Raw genomic sequence first — 22,451 nt, forward strand, 5'->3', positions numbered from 1 at the left:
ATAATCTTTTACAACTCTCTATCTTTTAAATTGATAAGATAACACCACTTAGCTCTTTTCAATTTTTATAGTAAAAAACCTCAAGTAATCTCACAAATAAAGAAAATAAAGAGCAAACAATGGAAGACATCTCAAAGGTATTGGTTTGCGATGTTTAAGCACTCACAAATATAAATAAATACTTGAAAGAAAAATATGAACTCGACCCAACAAGTGTTTACAAATAGAATTTGAATAAAATGAGAATAAAAAATGTGATTAATGAATATTTAATTTTTGATTGTTTGAATTTGCTTTTTGTTTTCTCTTGAGTGCAATGAGACCCAATTTATATCCTCTTAATGTATTCTAGCAATTTAAAGTGGTTGGAGGAAGTTTTTTAACTGTTTGAAGCATTAATTGCATGCATTAAAGTCTTTCTGCAACCTACGATATCGATAATACTAAAATGGGTATTGATACTATTAAAGAAAAATAACTGCTAGAAACACTATGATATCGATACCTTAATATTAGATATTGATATTTGCGCTTTTAGAATGTGTTATGACTAATGACTTACCAATGTATGATACCTTACCAATGATATCGATATCTTAAGTCAAGTTTCAATATGTTATCCCTCTAGAAAGTATTGTGGAGATTGCTTGGAGTATCAATATATACCTAAGGCAATAACCTCAGTACTTGACTTTAAAAGTGCTTGAAAATAATTTTGAAACACTTTAAAAAGTTGTAAAATTAACTCAAAATAAATTTTAAAAATTTAGAAACTCATTTTTAATATTTGTAACACATGAAAATATTTAAAAAATATTTAAATTAATTTTAGTTTCACGGTATTTAGAGCCTGCACGATAGCAATAGCGAGACACTAGCCAAAGGCTGAGAATGAGTAATAAACCCAGAGGTTAGGTGTTGACGCATTGCATGTGCCAGCAGCTCCTCGATTTGATTTGCCTTTGAATTACCTTAATATTGCACTGCAACTAAATTCAGATTACCCCATGGTTATGAAAGGAAGCTAGTGTCATTTCTGATCCTAGTATGAAACAATATTCTAATAAGTAATTTCAAAAGGATGGGCTTCAACAACCATGATTCTTTCATTGTTTAATATATATTATTAATATTTTTGAAGTAAAAAACTTCTTTTGATGGCCGAACTTGACCACCTTGATAACGAAGGTTGGACTGACACATTGGCTTCCCAGTTCATAAAGAAAATATTTTCCCACTCGTTTTGGCTAGGTTGTTAAGCAATTGGTATGCCCAAGCTAAGACCTCCCCCTTAATATTTAATTCTCGATATCGTAGGGTTAAGTTCACATCTTTATTTCAAATAAAAAACGATTTCCGCAAGTTAATAAACTATCCCCGAAATATGAAGAAAGTTCCAAGAGGAAACCTCGTGCACTTCTAATATAAATTGAAGCCCTTTCTTCAACCTTTGCATCTCACTCCTAGCAAAGCATTTCCATGACCTCTCCCTCTGTTATTTATTCAATCGAAATGGGGCGCCTTGTGTTCTTGTTTGCTTCCTCTTTGCTTCTTATGGTGGCTGCTACAACAGTTTCAGCTGCAATAGTGGAGCACTCATTCAATGTAATGGATTCTACTCTTATTCATTTTCCTTTAGAACCCCAAGCTGGTTCAAGGTTTTGAGTTTCAACTCAAACAAATCCCATGAAACCAGAAGGGGTGGTTTTATTTTCACACTTCTCCCAGTTGCCATCATTATATATCTTACCTGTGTAACACTATGCTCGTTGACTTTATACCATCACAAAGGCCATGGCTTTTTAAACACACCCTTCACATTCCTTTACTGATATTTACCTCCACGACAAGCTTTTAACCATTACAGTTTGAGCTTATAGGCAGACTCACTTTTAACCCTTCTTTTCCCATTTTTGAAGGTTAATATCATAATTTCATATATGTTTACCATGTCCCTAAGCTTATAATTTGAATTTGATGGCAGGTGCAAAATTTGACTGTTAATAGGCTATGCAACCGTCATGTGATTACGGCAGCAAATGGCAGACTCCCTGGCCCAAGTATCCGTGCCCGAGAGGGTGACACCCTGATTATTCATGTCTTTAATAAATCACCTTACAACTTGACTATTCACTGGTAAAAACCTTCGTGGAATACAATTGAATTTACTCAATTTTCACCGTTAGTATTTGTGAAATTATTATTAACTTATTCCCCAAAATGTGGTCTTTTTGTGACGAAAACGTCGGTTGTCATACTTCATTAGGTCGGCTTCCGTTCTGGTTTTATTAATTAAAAAAATTTTCTCCTTATTAAAATACCATATGGGATGCAATTATGCAATCGTGTATCTTATACCCATGTGGTCCATTTAAAAAACAAAAAAGAAAAAATTCATGTGAACCATTTTTTCAACTACTACTGATTTAATACTAATTAACTAAACTCCAAAACTAAATTTATAACATGATTTTCTTTTGATATGCATTTATATGATTTACTTATTTTCTAATGGTTATGCTGCTTGATCAGGCATGGAATTCATCAGATGCTGAGTGCCTGGGCAGATGGACCTGACATGATCACTCAATGTCCAATTCGCCCCGGAAATAAATACACCTACAAATTCAAAATCATTAAACAAGAAGGAACCTTTTGGTGGCACTCTCATACCTCCACGCTCCGTGCCACCCTCTATGGTGCAATCATCATCCGCCCCAGAGCTGGCAGCTCTTACCCATTCCCAAAGCCCTATAGGGAAGTTCCCATCCTGTTAGGTATATATAGCCACCGGGAACCCGAGATCTTACATCCAATTCATTATTTATCATGAGAAGAGATATATAAATGTTCCATGGTTCTAAGCCTAGGTTTAAGCTAACAAATAGGAATGCCTTTGCAGGTGAGTGGTGGAATGGTAATGTCGTTGATATGGCAAACCAAGCTCTAGCCCATGGCACTGGTCCTAACATTTCTGATGCTTATACAATAAATGGATGGCCCGGTGATCTCTATCCATGCTCTCAAAACCGTAAGTGATTACAGATTCATGATCTCCTTGCTTATACGCGTGTTTGACAATTAATATATATTCAATCTAAATTTAATTATATGGTTCAGAAATGTACAAGCTTAAGGTGAAGCAAGGGAAGACCTATCTCCTACGTATTACCAACGCTGCAGTTGATAACAATCTCTTTTACAAGATAGCGAATCATAAGATGATCGTTGTGGCCGTTGACGCTCGTTACACCAACCCATATGTCACTGACGTCTTGGTTGTCGCCTCTGGCCAGACGATTGACGTTTTGCTAACCGCGGATCAGCCGATTGGGTCGTATTACATGGCCGCTAGAGCTTATGCAAGTGCGGCTGGTTTAGAATTTGATAGTACTACAACGAGGGGTGTCATCGTCTATGAGGGTGCACCGTCTTGGACTTCGAGAACGCCGCTAATACCAGTATTACCGGCGTTCAATGACACCCCCACTGCTCATAAGTTTTCTACCAGCCTTACTGCTTTGGTCGGTGGGCCTCACTGGGAGCCTGTCCCACTTAAAGTGGATCATAAAATGTTCGTCACCATTGGGATGGCGCTTGATGTCTGCCCATCAAACACAACTTGCCAGGGTCCACCTGTTGGGGCAAAGCTCTCGGCCAGCATGAACAATGTATCCTTCGTGCCACCTAGTAGCTTGTCTTTGTTGCAAGCCTTTTTCTTCAACGTCCGAGGAGTGTACACCACTGATTTCCCTGTCAAGCCTCCAGTTCAATTTGACTACACCAACCCTAGCATTAATGGCGACCGACCTCTGTTATTTGCTCCAAAAGGAACCAGGATCACCAAGCTTAAGTTCAACTCCACTGTGGAGATGGTGATGCAGAACACAGCTATTATTGGAGCGGAGAACCATCCCATGCATCTCCATGGCTTTGATTTCCATGTATTGGCGCAAGGGTTTGGAAACTTTAACCCTGCCACTGATACACTGAAGTACAATCTATTCAACCCCCAAATCCGCCACACTATTGGCGTACCTGTTGGAGGATGGGCTGTCATCAGATTCGTAGCTAATAATCCAGGTTAGTTTTCTAACATCGATCATTTACTTGCTTTAAAAGGAAAGAAATTCCCTGAAATTGTCAAAGATTCGGATTTGAAATAAAAGTCCAGATCTAAATCAATCTTTGACTTAATTCGGTTCTGGAAAATCTGGATTATCTTTAATTGTTGGCTTATGTTAAGGTCAACGATGGAAGTAAAAATGATAGTTTAACTAAGATCCAACGGATTTTGTTTATCTTCTTCTGTTACCCCCATGAAAGCTTAACATATTGTTGTTTCAATTCATCTGAAATGAACAGGTGTTTGGTTTATGCATTGCCACTTCGACGGGCACTTGCCAATAGGCCTGGCCACTGCCTTCGTGGTTGAGAACGGACCAACTCCGGAAACAACCTTGCCTCCGCCGCCAGTGGATCTTCCACAATGCTAGACATTATTTGTTTATTCATTATAGCAGTAGTTGACGTTCATTTTCAAGATGAAATATTCTTCGTTTTCTTTTATTATTCCTCCAGAAAGGATTTCACCGACACTATTCTCAAGGCAATAGTTGTCGTGTAATATTAGTCTTCTTTTTTTCTTCTAAATTTTTTCAAAGTTACCGATGGGTAATAATAGGCGATAAATGAAATTCACCTCTACGATCTTGTTCAAACTCAAAACTCTACAATGTATGAGTTGAGATTTTGTGTACCTTATTTATAATAAAATTATTTCTTCGCATATCATTTTCTACCCTTTTGGACCTTTGGTGTTGTTTGTCCCACTTTTATATTTGCTAATATTCTTTGTATACCAATTACACGCACTTCTATCACTCCCGCATACCTTCAACTTTCAATGGTTTTTTTTACCATACAAATATTCCGTGTAACCAAAAAATTATGAATTTTAATTTTAAAGATAATATTATTAAGAGGAGTTATTATAGGTTCAATTTCTAAGGAGATTTGAATAATATATTAATTATATTACAAAAAAAAAACGGAGAAAGGGAAGAATATTGATACGAGGTTTAATCTCATATCATTTAAATATTTGAAACGAGTTTAACCACTACTTCAATTAAGTCCTAACAATTTTAAATAATTTAATCATTTTTTAAATATTATAATATATTATTTATAACTATATTTTTAATTTTTTTTTAAATTACCGTAATTTTATAACTTAATAACTTAAATTAATTAATCGGATTATTGTTTGTTTTATGGAAAAAGTAAAGATTAGGAAATTAATATTTGAATTTAAGAAGTCAACAACTGACTTTTAATTTTAGATTAATATGTTTTCGCCACAAATTCGGAAGGCTTCAATTTTTAATATAATTTTTTATATCAAATAATAATGATTAATTTTAATGTTTATTAAAATTTTGATATATATATATTTATGTAAAATGCTTTGAATAGAAAAAAATAAATGATTGAATAATTGTTTTTTACTAATAAAAAATAATTAAAGATAACTTTTTAAATGATAATTTTTTTAAAAAAAAATCAAGTGACAATTTCATAAAATTGAAATTTACCTATTTGTTTGATAGGTTGAAAAATTAAAGCTTAAGGGTGTAGAAAGCCCTCAAACTTTTCCAAAAAAAAGTAATTAAGCCTTTTTTTTTACTTAATTAGGTACTTGAATTGCCAAAATACATAGAAAAATCACTCAAACTCTGTAACATCCTGAAATTGGGATTGGAAGAATTAAGGTTCGCAAGTGAGTTGGTAGTTTCGTTTAGACTCTTATGTTTTTTTCTTGATTTTAAAGTTAACAATGAGTTTAATGGTTTAGTGGTTAAGCTTTTGTATACCTTTAGTCTCAAGTTTAAGTCCACTTGTGAGCTTAGAGGAGGTTAATGTTTGATTTTAAATATTGTTATAAAAATAATAATAATTTCTAAAGAAATTTTCAAGTTTTTTCCATGTTTCCCACTTTTTCCTCGCATCTCCCTTCTTCACGATTTTGGTTTTTCCTCTTCTCAAAATTTAGATTTTGATGCTTCTGTTGGGATTGTATTCTTTGAGCATTACTTTCTTTTTCAGTCCATCAATGTTTCTTAATTTCTTTCTTTCTTTGTTCATCGTTAAATTTAAAAATTTTGTTTGTTGCCTCAATCGTTTCACGTTATTATCATTAATTGCCACTTCTTTGGAGTTCATTCATCATTTTACACTTTTGTTGTCAAGCTTTAGCGGGTAAGTGAGGTTTGTGGTTTTTAAATCGTTCCTTTGAATCTTTTGTTTGGATTGGATTGAAATTTCTTATAGGTTTAGAATGTGTGTGAAAAATTGAGTTTCTGGTTGGTAGAATTACGGCGAATCGGTTGTTCGTTAGTGCATGGGAATTGTCTTTCAAGTGTGCTTTTGAAACTAATGTAATTAGAGATCGAATTGAAGTGAATTTTACTATTTTTGGCAAAATTTGGGGTGGTTTACGAACCACACGAGCAGCCACATAGGTGTGTGCCGCACACAGGCGGTCCACACGGTCGTGTGCCACTTTAGAAACTAGGTCAACTTGCAAGTCACACGGCTTGGGGTGAGTCTCTGTAGGATTGTTTAGGACTCGAATACTGGTTGTGGTAGGTCTTCATAAGGCATATTTTTGTTAGAATAATTTTGTATATATGTGTAATTCTCATATTTGGTTTGGTTATGTTCCTAAGTTGGTTATATGACATCGTGTATAATATTCTGATATATGGAAATGTCTGGATATGTTGATCAGAAAATTTGCATTTTGTGGATTCTGTTATTTCATAATCAAATGTGAGAATATCTTATTCGATATATGTATATGCTCTGTGAGTTTGGCATACGCATTTGCATCTGTGTGTGAGAATTTGTTCCGAAGAGAAGGAAGTTTGATTCAGTAGTTTAACTGCATTATAAAGTTAGCAGTGTGACTGCATAATAATAACAAGGCAAATGACCTCTTCGTGGTGTGAATTGGTTAGATGGGTCCACCATAACCTGATAGTGGTGTGTAGAGGTTGGAAAGGGTTTAGTATACTCTTATTGATGTGTGTGGGATTTACGGAGAAGATGTGTAGAGGTTGGATAGGTTAACATTGAGCATGATTTGCATTCTGTACTCTGACTTGATTATGATAGAACAATGTGATGTTCTGTTTCGATATGATTTGAAAACGACTGTATGATTGTTCGCTATTATATGATCCTATTGATTAATACGAGTTAAATGCTTATGCTTTGTGGTGCTTCACTTTGAAGTGATTCCCAAATATGATTCAGATTAAGCTATTGCATGTATGTTCGATTATTTATTTCTACATTGTCCGTTCACATTCGTTTAGACTTACACTGAGCTTTCGTAGCTCACTTCCCTAATTTCTCGTTTTCAGGTAGGCCACATGATTAGGAGTTGGACTTGGCAAACTGGGGGACTCAGAATGCTTCGTTTTAGTTTGGTTTTAATAAGTTTTTCATAAGTTTAATAAGGTATTTTCAATCAATATGTAAAAGCGATTATATAAATTGTGGTAAGGGTTATGAACTTTGGGACTTGGGGTTTAAATTTTGAAGCCATGGATGGGATCTTATTTCATCGAAATGTTATTTTGCACTTTATAAGCAATTTTTTAGATAATAATTTATGGGATTTCCGACTAAAAGTGACCAATCGAATTTGCCATAGCAATTTCGGTTTAAAGTTTCAGTTTTTCTCACAGGACTATTTTGTTTTGATTACGAAATTAATACATAAAAAGCAACTCGGTTGCCATCTGTTTTGAAGTGATAAATGGGATTTAACATTTGTGAAATGTAAGCAAAACTGTCTTCTGGTTTCAATAAATTGCTTAATAAAATGATTTTCGAAAAGGAATTTAGGAATTTGGTCAGTAAATTGTTTTGGGTCACTTCGGTGGTCAATGTAATTTTCAGAATCTAGTTGAAATTTCTAGGTTAGGTTTTGGGGTGTTGCTAACTCTTTAAAAAAAAGCAATTAAGTCCCTATTTTTTTTTTGCACTAATTGGGTACTTGAACTGTCAAAATATAGTAAAATTACACTTTGGCCCCCCAAAAATGATAAAAACTTAATTTAATCCTTTAAAAATTATAAAGATATAGGCTATTAAAAAAATAGAAATTGCATTTTTACTATCATAAAAATATACAATTTAAATTCATCCCAAAATTGTTTTTTTCTAAATTTGCTACTGAAAAAGACCTTTTGATTATTAACTTTAACGATTGATTATTATAATTGCCAGTCAACATTAAAGTTGATTGAAGAATTCAATTGATATATATTTTATATTTGAAATTTTTATATAAAAACCTAATTAATTTTTTGAGATTTTTTTTTTAAATTCATCAACTTTGATTTTGTACGTAATCATGTGCTTTTTTTTTTCCCTTGTTTATGGATTTCACCGTTACTCCTTTTGAAGTTAGAAGAAAAAGATATAATAAAGAATTAGAGCTTTGTCTAGAATAACCCTTGGTCATAAGTTGATTGCAATAACCACAAACGAAAAATAGTCAACTCATGGTTTCAAATAAAATAATATTCATGATTATCATATTCCTAATAATTTTTTTATATACCAATTAAATACACATTTATTATCATATGCACAATAGTCAATTCTTGGTTAAGCTTTCATTGATTTAATCATTGAAGAACAATATAAACATTTATAATAATAAAAAAACCCAAAAACGTGAATTTTAAAAGGGTTGGCTGCCGTGTGGATTTTATTATTCGAACCAAATTGACGCTTTGCAACTGCCAAGTGTTAATTATAAACATTTCTAGAATCTTTTAACATTGTTGTATCCGTCTAAGCAATCAAAACGTGTGTTAAAATTTTTATCTATTTTTATTGTTAAAAATTAATCTTTTTATTTCAATACAAAATACATATGACACTTTAAGTATTACTGTTTTGTTTTTCTATCACTTACTCTAATTTTTAACAGTACAAAAAGGATGACTTTTTTAATAAAAAGGACCTATTTTTCTTTTGATTTAACATATAAAGATTAATTTACACATTTTTTAATAAAGGAAACAAAATACAATCTGACTCTTAATATAGAGGCCTCTATAGTATTTTTACCGCCAAACATCAATCATATCTAGTTCCAAAAAAATATAAAATTGCTCTTCACTCTCACACATTCACAGAAGTAGTGAACGAGGTCTTAACACATTTGGTAAAAATAAAAGTTGAGTTTTGAGTACCTAAATTTGAGACATCATACGTAATTATATGCAGAGGTTTTCAAATTTCATTGTCATTATTATGTATAAGTTTTAGTTCAATTCATTGATTTTAGCCTGTATTATACCAATTCTTAGTCCATTTGTGTTGTAATAGTTTGATTCTATTTTATGATTACCAAATATTTTGTTTGTATTTTAACAATTGATACTTGTGGTTATTCAGGCATGTATTTATATTTGTACTTTAATTGTACTATGCTTATAACACTTTAAAAAGAAAAACATATCAATTGTATAAGATATTATTTTGGTTGGTTATTTGTATTTAATTAATTCATCCAACAATAATTTATAATAATTGAACTTACCAACTTAGATTATTTTAACCAACCTAACCGAATCGACTTAACTTCGACCAGTTAACTGACCTAACCGACTTTTAATCTAAATACAAACTTGTTGTCTACTATGGAATACATTTCAATACCTATGGTGCTAGAGGTGTGCATTTGTTCGGTTCAATTTTTTAAACAAAAATTCAAATAAACTTAATCGACCTAGGGAGCAAAACCAAATAAATCGAACAAAATATTTCAGTTCAATTCGGTTTTTGGGTTTTTAGAGTTTTTTTTTTACTTTTAATTTTTCTTTTAATTTTTTTCACTTTTCTTCTTTCTTGAATTTAGTATATGATATATGATATATCATATTACTTTTAATTTGAATTTGAATTTGTTTCAAATTAATTATAAAAATATTAAAAATTAAATCAAACAATTTTTTAATAAACTCAAAAAAATATTTATTTTCAGGCCAAAATACAATTCCCATATCTTCTATTGTTCTTAATGGGTATATATCAATTCGGGATTTTTTTTATAAATTAAATGATAAAATAAAATAAAATAAAATAAATATCATAAAAATTTAAATTATTAATTTGTGTTTCAAATATTAATGTGTATGAGGTTTTAAATTTTAATGGGTTTGAGCTTTTAAGAGTATTAAATTTAAATTTAGGTTTGTGTATGTAAATGGGTTATGGACTTATGGTCTTAATGAATTGTTCAGTTTAAAATATCAAAATCGAAAATTGATTAAATAAATAAATTAAACTGAAAATAAAAATAGATTCAGCTGAATAATCGAATAAATCAAAACAATGGTTTTATTCTATTCAATTCACTATGGTTTTTTTAATTTAGAAATCCTTTTGCACACCTTAGGTGAAGGTGACGATGAACTGGTGAAGTATTGGCAGACGATGAAAGAGGAACTAAAGAAGGCACGAGGATGAGACAATTAATTAGTGAAAGTTTGTACCAAATGAAAAAAAGAACCTACTGGACTGAGTAAATTATATATATTTGTTATATAGGGTAAACTACACCCACGGTCACTTTTGTTTACCTTAGGCTACGTTTTAGTCACTTATGTTTGAAATGTTACTGTCGAAACCATTTTTTTGAAAACAAAATAAGTTATCCCTCATTCAAGAATTGTTTTTGATCCAATCCGTAGGAATCAATAGAAAAGGCAAATCCCTTATAATACACCAGATCCGGCTCGGTTATTGATAGAGTGAATAGATCTGCCATTTCTTGAAATCTCTCTTCTGATTCAAAATCGTGGTGTAACGTGTATCCCCTCCTGTTCTGGTCATGGAATATCGACTTTAAAAACAAAAATTGGAGTCACCACCGATCCTTGATTGAGGTGTGATCGGCTCACCTTAAAAACGATTTTGGTCTGCGAAATTTGAGAAACCAGGTTCGAGAGTCAGTTACACACGAGGAAGGGTTAGCACCCTCGTAACGCCCAAAAATCGGTACCAAATTTGATTATTTTATGTCTAGATGTCGAAAATTTGAAAAGAGTTAAAATAAAAAATTGTAAACTCGTGAATGAATTAAAATGATAAACATTCTTATTTCAAAGAAATAAAACATCACACCCAGTGAGTTAGGGCACAATATTTTTAAATCTTCAAAATCAAGTTCGTCTTTGGTTTTAGAAATTCTTATTTTGAGTTGATAAAATGTCACGACCAGTAAGTTAGAACCCGACATTCTTGGATTCCCGAGAATAAGCTTTTATTTGAAATCTTTGTGAATTTATTACAAAATAAATATTTGGTTTTCCAAATTCATCGAAAAATAATCACAATCCAGTAAGTTAGAACACGATCTTTCTCGAGAATCAAGAATGCCAAATATTTAAAATTTTTAAAAAAAAATTTAATGCTTTGACGAAACCAAATTTTTTTTAAAACAATGGTTTTGAAATGATGAAAAACATGAAAGGATTAAAAACGTAAATAGCCCATCAATGCTTAAAACCCATTTCAAATCCTAATTAAAATCCTTATTCCATCTGCAACATCAACAGCCACATTCATCTTCTTCTCTACTGTTTCAACTCCACTTCCAATCGGCCACAACGACGACGGCGTCTCGATGGCGCGCTGCCACCGGTAAGAGATGTTCCCCTTCTTCTTTGTTTCTTTTGGTTTTAAAGAACAAGAAAGAAAATAAAGAAAACGAAGACAGTAAAAAAGAAAAAATGGAACCCCCTGATTACCTTCAAAATTGCTTTTTATATTTTTTTTCTATCAAATATATCTGTATACAATCTTTTGCCCCCCCTTTTACAGATTCTTATTTGGTTTTAATAGCCGAAATAAGAGAGCCAAAAAAACTCCCAAAAAACTGCTGCTCCCTTTTTTATAGTTTTCCTTACATTTTTCTACTATTGTTCGTGGTTGTAGTTTGTTGTTTGCTGCAGGAAGAACGTGCTGGAGCGCGAGGCAACGTGCGACGTGCAAGGACGACGTGGGGCAAGCAGTCTCAGCTATCTGCTGCTTAGGGTTTTTGTGACTTTAGGCCACTTGAGCCCTGTAATTGGGTCAAGCTTGGCCCAAGTTTTATTGGGTTTAATTGTATTTAATTTGGGCTATGTTAATGATTTTGGGTTGGTCTTATTTTGAATGGGCCGGCAAAAATGGGCTATTACAGTTACGTTTTAGTCATTTACGTGATCATGTTGTAACATTTTAGTCACTGAGCCATTAATCATCGTTAATGGTGTAACGGTAAGCTGACGTGGCACGTTAAATCATCATTTCAAATAAAATTTTAGGTTAAATTATACAATTAATTCCCATATTTTTTTCATGTTAAGTAATTTATTTTTTTTATTTTATGTTCTTTAAACTTTCCTCTTTTTTTTCATTCTCTTTTGTTTCTCCCTCTGTTTTCATATCTTTCCCATTTCTTTTAACATATTAGGAAGTCGAATTGGCAGTGAAAAAAGAAGTAGGAAATCGATTATCATCATTTGCCTATAACAAAAACCCTATAACCAAAACCCATAAACCCATATCATGCTTCTTTCTTCACTACCAATTCGACTTCCTAGTATGTTAAAATAAATAAAGAAGGTAGGAAAACAGAGAGAGAAGCAGAAGAGAATGGAAAATAAAGAAAATAAATAATGAAAGTTAAAAGAACATAAAAGAATTAAATTGCTCAAAACGAAAAATTATGGGGACCAATTGTATAATTTAACCTAAAATTTTCGTTTGAAATGATAATTTAACGTGCCACGTCAGCTTACCATTACACCATTAACGACAATTAATGGTTCAGTGACTAAAATGTTACAACACAATAACGTAAGTGACTAAAACGTAACATTTCAAACATAAGTGACTGAAATGTAACCTAAGGTAAACAAAAGTGACCATGGGTGTAGTTTACCCTATTATATATTATATAAATATATTTAAAGTAAATAAAAATTTTATATATTAAATCTGCTGATTAGATTATGAATTTTGATAACCAATAACTGACCTTCCAAATAAAAAAAATAACTAATGTTTGACTTAACTAAAAATATATATTTTAACCGAATTGATTTAATCAAATTAATCGGTTGAATTGATTGAAGCGATTTTAATCGAATTTTACCCTCTCCTAGGCATGAAGATGAGGCAAAAGGACAAAAGTTGAAGGACGAATCGAGGAAAACTTTAATCCATAGCACTAATACCTCGTTTAGTTATTAGTGTAATAACATGAGGAAAATGTCTATTACATATGTATTATAATTATTATACAAAGATTAAAGAATAGTTAGTGCAAATTTGATTAAAAAAATAAAAAAAATTGAATTTAGAGTTAATTGAATTAAGTTATTCAATCTTTTCGAGTCAACTTGAATAATTAATTCAATTTTCAACTTCGAGTCAAATTGAATTTTACAATTCGAGTTCGAATAACTCAACGTTATGGTCGAATCTGGGAGTGTTACGATGAAGGGTTTTGAAACTGACGATACTTCGATAAAACCATATTTAGTTATTTGATATAACGTCCAGGTATTATAAAACATGTTCATTACTGAAACTGTTATAAGTTGTTCTTTAAAGTTAACCATTTATTTCGCAGCGGAAGTTTGGAAATTGTTTAAAATAAAACCGAGCTCGTGTTTAAGAAAAAATATTTGTTAAAACCATTTGTTTGCGTAATGTTTTGTCAATGTTGCGGAAAAGAAAGCAAAACGAAATCCAAAACCAAACGTTAAAACCATAGAGTCCATAGAGTCCCAAAAAATTACAAACTCTCAAGAAAACCAGATTTTAAATTAAAACCATTATTACTAAATGAAAACAAATCTCAGTCGAGTGGTCACCGCTAAGCCTCCGCTACACCGATCCGCCTAAGTCTGTGGATTTCCTGAAAAGAATAAACAAACATATGTGAGTTTTCGTATACTCATTATGTAACCCAACAGAAAGTCATGCAACATACATAGAATTTCATATACAGTCAGATACAGATTCAGACCTAAGTCTATAACAGATACAGATAGTAGAATCAAAAAAGCAGAACAGATATACAGAATCCTACATCCATCCTCTACACACCATATAGTGTCGATGCGACACATGACAGAATAATATGCAATCAAGCTGCTAGAATATAGGCGAAATGTCGTCGTACTGACCACTTCCTCCACATATGCAAATATCACCCCAAACATAGAAACAGAATACAGAATTAACATGCTTAACATGCTCGTATACAGATAACATATATATACTCAAACAAAACAGTCAGACATACACATCAGTGTCCTACTCAGATTAGACTAGCAGATTATTAGATCACAAGAATTAGGGTTTGGTTAGCCCTTACTGGCCCTACGGTAGGCCCACAGTCGATCAGAACGACCAGTGCGAACTTAGGAAAAATTTTGAAATTTTGGGCCCACGTGCCCGTGTAGGCCAACACGCCCAGACTAGCCTTGCCCGTGTGGCCCACACGGCCTAGCCCAAAACCCACAAGCTCATGTGAGCCCACATTCCCAATCTGACCTAGCCCGTGTGGCCCACACGACCACACTCATTCCGTCACACGGCCGTGTCTTGTGCACAGCCACGCCTTCGTCAGTCACACGATCGTGTCTCGCACATAGCCAACCACACGCCCATGTGGCATCGATAAACTCCATTTTTGGCTTTTGCCGAAGCTGAATTTTTTGTCTTAAGAGTACACACCTGGTACAGTTTCGAAGCAATCACGCCCCTAGAATGAACAGAACCCTCAACAATAACAGCCTCAAAACTTCACTACGCAACTAAAGGGTCTCGAATTCCCTAATAAACACCTATCAAAATGGTATAACAAATCAGCCCAAAACACCCACGGAAACTAAAGCATACACAACAACTCCCTCAACCCATATCGAAATCTTACTTACGAAGCACACAAATGGATCGAAAATCGAAGGAAGAAATAAGACCGAAATCAAAAAAGAAAAGAAAAGAAATTGATAGTGGAACAGAGAAGAAAACGTCAGAGAGAGAAAGGAAAAAAATTGAGAAATTAAAATAAAAATTCAAACTAATTCCCATAATATCTCAACCCCTATATTATCCCACTACTAACCAACCCACTAACTCTCAACTACCTCGAAATTCTACTTCCACCGAACCTTTATCATGCAACCATCGTAAAAATTAACATCCATGCTCGTACAAGGATTCGAACACGAAACGTTAGGACAAGCTAACTCCTTACCATTCGAACCAACAAGCTCATTCTAATATGAGTTTACAAATAATGTAATATAAGCCCACCCAACAAGGATAAGGCTTGGATCAAGAAAATAATAAAATTTTCCAAAAATAGGACTTGAACCTAAGACCTCATACACACACCTAGAACACTTAACCACTGAAGCAGATACACTTTTGCCTCGAAATTTACCTGATCCGAATAGATGAATATACTGCTGACGCATCGATAGGGTTATTAATGGGCAGTAACAGAACTCACTAAGTTCGTTTGAACTTACCAGATTCTGATGTTTGTAGGATTTGCAAGGATGATTGAAGACTTAGATGAGGGACCTAGCTAGACAATGACAAAATCGGGGATCGCAAGCAAAAAAATCATGCACATGGGAAGGGGGTACTATCAAAGGCTTCACCTCAGGATTTTTGTCATGACCAGATAACACCCCTAGGGTTTGGGAAAAAGGGTAGTTATCCTCTGGGAAGAGTTGTAAGAATTTCATTGTAAATAAACAGTCGGATTAGAGAAAAAAATTTAAGAGACTAAGCATTTAATGGCTTAAGGCCTTAGTTGTAAGAATTATTATTTTTAATTTCAAATATTTTATTTTTAGACTATTTTCTAGCAGTTATGTTACAAAATTTAGAATAGGTGAACTAGGTCCATTTGTGACGCTCCATACCCGGATCCGATTGACGAGTCGAGTATGGGGTGTTACACTCTTCCTCCTAAATGAGCTTACTAGTCAATTCATTAACGCTCCACTTATCTTTAATAGTGTTATAGTTAATTTGAAATGACTCATAATTTGAAGGTAATGAGTTCAATATGAACTGCACTTAAAAAGAGTTATCCCCTAGGTCTTTAGCCTTACTGTAATATTAGCCATCTCGATGATATGTTCTTTTATTCCCCTAGACCCATCATACTTCATGGTCATGAGTTGTGCCATTAAGGAACCGACTAGTGACTTATCTACAAAGCAAAAACATTCTTCCACAAGCATAAAATTCTTTTGTGCTTTCAATTTGTGGAATTGTGGTCTTAATGTTGTTGGCAATAGTTATTGGCAAAAACATAAAGTTTAATCTATTTTATCATTACCATTGTTTATGGTACAACATCTCTTCATCACTATTTAAGTCAACAATAGCAACAAGTTTATCTTATAATAATGCTAAGCCAAGATCAAAAACACCTAAATAGAAATTGACTTATTCACTCCATTAAAAGAAGTTCAACTTTATTAAACAAAGTAACAATGAAGCTTGTGAATAAAGAGAAAAGACTAAAAAAGAATACATAAAGTAAAACAATACATAAATTCTCAAAATATATTTACTTTATGAATTCAGATATATAAACAATCCAAGTATATCCTAGTTCTCATTCGGGTAGATACTACAATGTATTATCATAAATAAATTCTAACAACATTAACGGAAAAATAAATAATTCTCATCAAATATACACATTATCTTTGGCAATTCAAATATATATCTAAAAAAATATTAATTTGCCACCACAATTTTCACTATTCATAGAATAAATAATTCACCTTTGGGAAAATTCTGAAATTCTAATGAGTAGTGAAAGCCAATTCATCCATTTTTCCTTTATAAGCATTTCATTAATTACATGGATATTAACAATTTTATATACATGATTTAATTGACATCTACGAATCCTTCCAATTTGGTCACTTTGGTGACTAACAAATTATACACATCACATAGACATCAATTTAAAAAATATTCAACTTTAAGAGATAATTTTTTTAAATAATCTCATTATAGGTTCTGATCATATCTACTTTTTTTGACACAATGCTTAAAACTACCCATAGCCCCTCCTCAACCCATAAATAGGAGGATAATGCACTTTAACACACTAGAACGCACGTCCTCCTACATTGGCAACAATGCCCGTACCAATCAAGCTAAGACTCAATCAGCTAGGAGATAAAAAATTTAAATACTCATTCATGTAAAATACATAAAATACTCATGATTTGACATATCCATAAATATATATACCAAAATATAACTTATTAATTATATATTTTTGAATTAAAATTAGAAAAATAGTAAAACCCTCGATCAAAACCAAAATATGTTGGCATGGTGAATATGCTAACTTCACTCGCAACTTGATGTGCTAACCTCATTATCTTTCATAAAATCATTCATCGCATATTTGATCAAATCGATTATGAATAAAAGATAAAATTAAATCTACAAAGATCCTTCACCGTCAAACTCATCAACATTTATCAACTTTACATGTTAATCATACATAAAACATAAAACCTATTGTGAAATAGAGGTGCTCATGGGCCGGGCGACCCGGCCCGGCCCGACGGCCCACCCGAAATATGGGAGGGTTTGGGTAAAAATATAAGCCCAAAATATGGGCTTGGGCAAAAAAACGAGGCCCATTTAGAAAACGGGACGGGCCTCGGGCACCACTTTTTTGGCTAGGGCCCGGCCCGGCCCGATATAATAAATATTTTTATATTTTTAATTTTTAATTTTAAAATATTTTTAAAATACTTTTTTTATTATTTTTTAATTTTTAAAATATTTTTAAAATACTTTTTAATTTTTTTTAATTTTAAAATACTTTTTTTAATTTTAAAAATAAATTTTTAGTATTTATTAAAAAATGGGCCGAGCTCGGGCTTATGATTTTTTCTCGGGCCGGGCCTGGGCAAAATTTCAGGCCCATATTTCGGGCCGGGCTGAAATTTTTTTATGGGCCCGGCCCATGAGCACCTCTATTGTGAAATTCATAAAATCTATTTTTTATAGGTTACTTGGAACCACGTAAATATTATCATAGAGAAAATTTGTAATGGAAAATCATATATTCTTTAAATAAGCTCATGATAGCATATTTCAAATTCAATTATCAGGATGCTATGCAAATCAAAACCCTAATATTACATTACATAAACAATGATTTTAGGTTTTTTAGAATAATATGATTTTCACAAGTAAGATTTACTTGATGAGGAATTGGAGTTAGCCATTGGATTTGACAAACAAGAACACTACGATAAATTGATGGCATAATTGCAAAAAAAAAAACCCTCGACATTTGGGGGCTTTTGGTTTTGTGCCCTTGACCTTTTTATTTTTTGATTGACACCCTCAACATTATGATTTTTTAAGAAATCAGCCCAGTTTCAAACTGTAGGTCAACATAATAGCCCATCTGTCATGCCACATAAGCGCACAATGTCATAGATGATGTAACACCCCTAACCCGTATCCGTCGCTAGAACAGGGTTACAAAGCATTACCGGAGTTTACATTTCAAAACTATCAAAAATTTTAAAAAATTTAATTCATATCATCAATAACAGCAAAACCAATCAATAGCATACATATTGTCCATTATACGAGCCCTCGAGGCCCTAAAAAAAACATTAGAAACAAATCGAGACTAAATCAAAAACATATAGAAATTTCTTGGAAAGATGGAAATTTACAAACTAAAGGGGTCACACAGCCATGTGGCTAGGCCACATGACTCACATGGCCAAGAGACACGCCTGTGTCTTAGGCCATGTAGGCATTCAAAATAGGGACACACGGTCGTGTCCCAGCTCATGTCTGTGCTCGTGTAACTCACTGACTTGGGTCACATGGCCAACCACACGACTGTGTGCTAAGCTCTGTACCCTTCGAAATAACCTCACATGCCCGTGTTCCAGGCCGTGTAAGACTTCACCAGCAACCCTTTGAAAACTATAGGGGACACATGGCTAGGTAACCTGACACACGGCTAAGACACACGCCAGTGTCTCTGCTTGTGTGGAAGAAAATAGGTTATTTTACAAGCCATTTTTCTCACCTTTTTCAACATGTACCTATAATCCCTTTTGCACATATACTTAAGCCCTCAAAAGGCACCAAAACCATGCATAATCAAGCCAAACACATGGTACAATAACATCCAACCAATATGCCCAAAGGCACCTCAAATGACAACATTAAAACATGTATAACCTTGTATTCAACTTGGCCAAAATAATTGATTAACTTCTAACTAAGTTTTCATCATTACACAACATGTAAATCACTTATCAAAACATACCATTTGGTACCAACTGTACCACATAATTATTAGTATCAAAATACATATATGCTTATTATGGTAAAACACCAATTCACAACAAGTTATATGTCATATCTAATATGCGCACATTCATCTACTTTTCTATCTACCATCATTGAATCATAACAAGTCATATATCAAACATTACAAGGCTACTTATATACACCTTATAATATATATATCATTTTACTAACACAATGCCAAAATGCAAACTAACCAAATAATCATTTCTACAACCAAAACACATAGGCTAACATTAGCCAAAATACCTATACATGTCATTATAACATTAACCAAGATATCAAAATCTACCAATATAATTGTTGGATAGTGTGATAAATCTCCAACGAGCTTCCAACCTAATCAAGCTTCTGATAGTCTGAAAAGTAAAGAAAAATAACTACGTAAGCAATGACTGCTTCGTAAGATCATATAAACTTTAATCATATCTATCCATTTCAAATATGAAATTTATACATTTCAAGAATAATCATATATCGATACCACACGATTCATGAAACCAAATTCAACAACTCATAAATTGAATAATTCCACAGTATCACTTATACCTATCATCCTTAACAAAGTAGGATTTTATAAAAACTTTAAACCTCTTTCAATTTTCTTCCTTTCATTTGCATGTTATTACTTTCCATTACATTTACTTTCTTTATCTTAAATAACATCATCAGTTTAACTCATCGTTCCATTTCATATTTATAATAAACAAGACACAAGCATATCATCAACCATAGCCATAAGCTAGTGCATTTAAACATAGCTCTTTTAGAGTTAATCACATGATAAACCATTTCATAAGAATTTGCATAATTTAAACCTTACCACTTATTCAAGAGTATAAGTATAATTTCATTTAAGCACTTACCATTTCAATACGACTTATAAGTAAACATAATACCATTTAACCAACAGCTTGGCACTTGCCTAAGCATCAAACAGCAACACTTGTTAGCATACTTGAACATATTTCATATAAATTCAACATTGATAACGTTATTTTCTCAGCATGTCACACTTGAGTTCATTACTCGTCTCAACTTACATATTTACCATTTATCAAGATATCAAATATGTTCATATATGTACATGTCATGATACATATCACTATCTTACCGTTTCATCATATACATATATCATCCATTACAATATATCAATATATCATGTACCATCATTTCCATGTATTTCACATATATACCTGTATTAGTTCGTATCGAACTCATATCATCTCGTAATAGAATTGTGCCTGTTGAACCACTAGAATGATATCGAATACGCGTGAATCTCGCAAACTATGTACCAACACGTGGTCAAAACCACTACCATCTCATATCTCATATCAATGTTCTCCCTCGAGCCATAATTGGGTCTGTTCACACAAATTGTCAGTCAAGACGTAGCTACACGGTGTTGCTCACACAAGCTGTAAAGTAACCGCAACACATGCTGAAAACTCAGCCACCAGTAGGACGTATAAGACCAGCACCCCAAATGACATTTCATTTGTATCCTAAATATCCCTAAGGTTCAAACGGGACCTGACAATCATCGTGCGTCGTTGAATTTTCCTCATTTCATTATAAGCTAAATCGTAAAATAACATATATACATCGATTCATTTCCAATAAAATTTCATATAATAACATTCAATTTAATCAAAAATATACATAGTATAATTCATACGAACTTACCTAGCTAAATTGCAGAAATACCAAAATTCAGGGGTATTTTGGTAATTTTTTATTTTCCTCGATTTTTTCATCCGATCTTGATCTAAATTAATAATTTAATTCAATATATTAATTTAGACAGTAAAATAATTCATTTCATAAAATTTGGTCATTTTTGACATTTTATAAAATTACCCCTAAAGTTTTACTTTTATTCTATTTAGTCCTTGAGCCCAAAACATGCAAATTAACCATTTTTACCCAAAATTGAGCTTATCCCAATGTTCATGGTATCCAAAACAGCCCATTAATACAAAAATTTCACATTAAATCCTTGTTCTTTTATTAATTTAACAAATTAGTCCCTAATCAAAAAATTCATCAAAATCACTTAACAAAATACTTATAAATATAAATCAACCTTCCAAATTCATCATCTAACATCAAAAATCACAATATTCATCAATGGAAACATTCAAAATCTTTAACAGTTTCAAAATTGAAGGTACGAGCTAGTTGGACCTAGTTGCTACGATCTCAAAACATAAAAATTACAAGAAACTGATAGTTTAGGGGCTTACATGCAAGGAATTTGACTAGCTAAAATTTTCCAGCATCCATGGCTTATTTCTTGCTGAAATTTTCAGTTGAGGAAGAAAAATAAAGATGAAAGCTTTATGTTTTCTTTATTTATTCATTTAATACCTAAATACCATTTTACCCTTACCTAACTTTAAAAATTACACTAATGCCAGCCATGCACATCCACTATCACCTTTAATGGTATATTTATCATATAAGGACTTCCACTTTAAATTTATATAGCTATTTAATACCTTTAGCTTATAGAACACAGCTTTTACACTTTACGCGATTTAGTCCTTTTTGCTTAATTAACTATCGAAACGATAAAATTTTCCAACAAAACTTTAATATCACCTTAATTACACTCCGTAAATATTTTTATAAATATTTACAGCTCAGTTTATAAAAAATGAAATCGCGATACCTTAATTTCTAAAACCACTTGACCTTAGAGTGATACCACTTGAACTTAATAAATCACTTATAAAACAAAAATCACAATATCAAAAACCTTTTTAAAATCAAAATTAACTCGTAAATATTAAATATAATATTTACAAACTTACTTGTCAGAATTGTTGGCCTCGAAACCACTGTTTCCAACACCACTAAAAAATGGGCTGTTACAAATGATGTCATCTATTTAACAAAATTTTTTCTCTCATTTTCTCTCTTGCCAAACACCACTTTTTTTCTTCAAAACACATGGTTGC

General features: G+C 32.5%; 1 protein-coding gene and 1 long non-coding RNA gene across 2 annotated transcripts; one reads left to right on the top strand and one right to left on the bottom strand.

Moving 5' to 3' along the window:
• The first annotated feature begins 1,454 nt into the window (after window positions 1-1,454).
• LOC107899016 (laccase-7) lies at window positions 1,455-4,789 on the top strand. Its single transcript, XM_016824611.2, has 6 exons — window positions 1,455-1,605; window positions 1,985-2,136; window positions 2,533-2,777; window positions 2,903-3,031; window positions 3,121-4,083; window positions 4,366-4,789. The coding sequence occupies exons 1-6, from the start codon at window positions 1,480-1,482 to the stop codon at window positions 4,494-4,496; spliced, it is 1,746 nt and encodes a 581-aa protein (XP_016680100.1). The 5' UTR covers window positions 1,455-1,479; the 3' UTR covers window positions 4,497-4,789.
• Window positions 4,790-19,560: 14,771 nt separating this feature from the next.
• On the bottom strand, window positions 19,561-21,798 carry LOC107899020 (uncharacterized). The gene is made up of 3 exons (XR_001684555.2): window positions 21,735-21,798; window positions 20,682-20,852; window positions 19,561-19,844 (listed from the first exon to the last, which is right to left on the bottom strand). It is a non-coding gene; the product is annotated as an uncharacterized lncRNA (long non-coding RNA).
• Between the last annotated feature and the right edge of the window lie 653 nt (window positions 21,799-22,451).

Source organism: Gossypium hirsutum, chromosome D04 (genome assembly GCF_007990345.1).
Source record: "Gossypium hirsutum isolate 1008001.06 chromosome D04, Gossypium_hirsutum_v2.1, whole genome shotgun sequence".
Lineage (NCBI taxonomy): Eukaryota > Viridiplantae > Streptophyta > Magnoliopsida > Malvales > Malvaceae > Gossypium > Gossypium hirsutum.

What these genes read in the sequence shown, in the direction of transcription:
- LOC107899016 (XM_016824611.2), top strand. Translation starts at nt 1,480, where the DNA reads ATGACCTCTCCCTCTGTTATTTATTCAATCGAAATGGGGCGCCTTGTG. An exon ending in TACAACTTGACTATTCACTG is followed by an intron (nt 2,137 to 2,532) that starts GTAAAAACCTTC and finishes CTGCTTGATCAG; the next exon opens with GCATGGAATTCATCAGATGC. An exon ending in ATTCGTAGCTAATAATCCAG is followed by an intron (nt 4,084 to 4,365) that starts GTTAGTTTTCTA and finishes TGAAATGAACAG; the next exon opens with GTGTTTGGTTTATGCATTGC.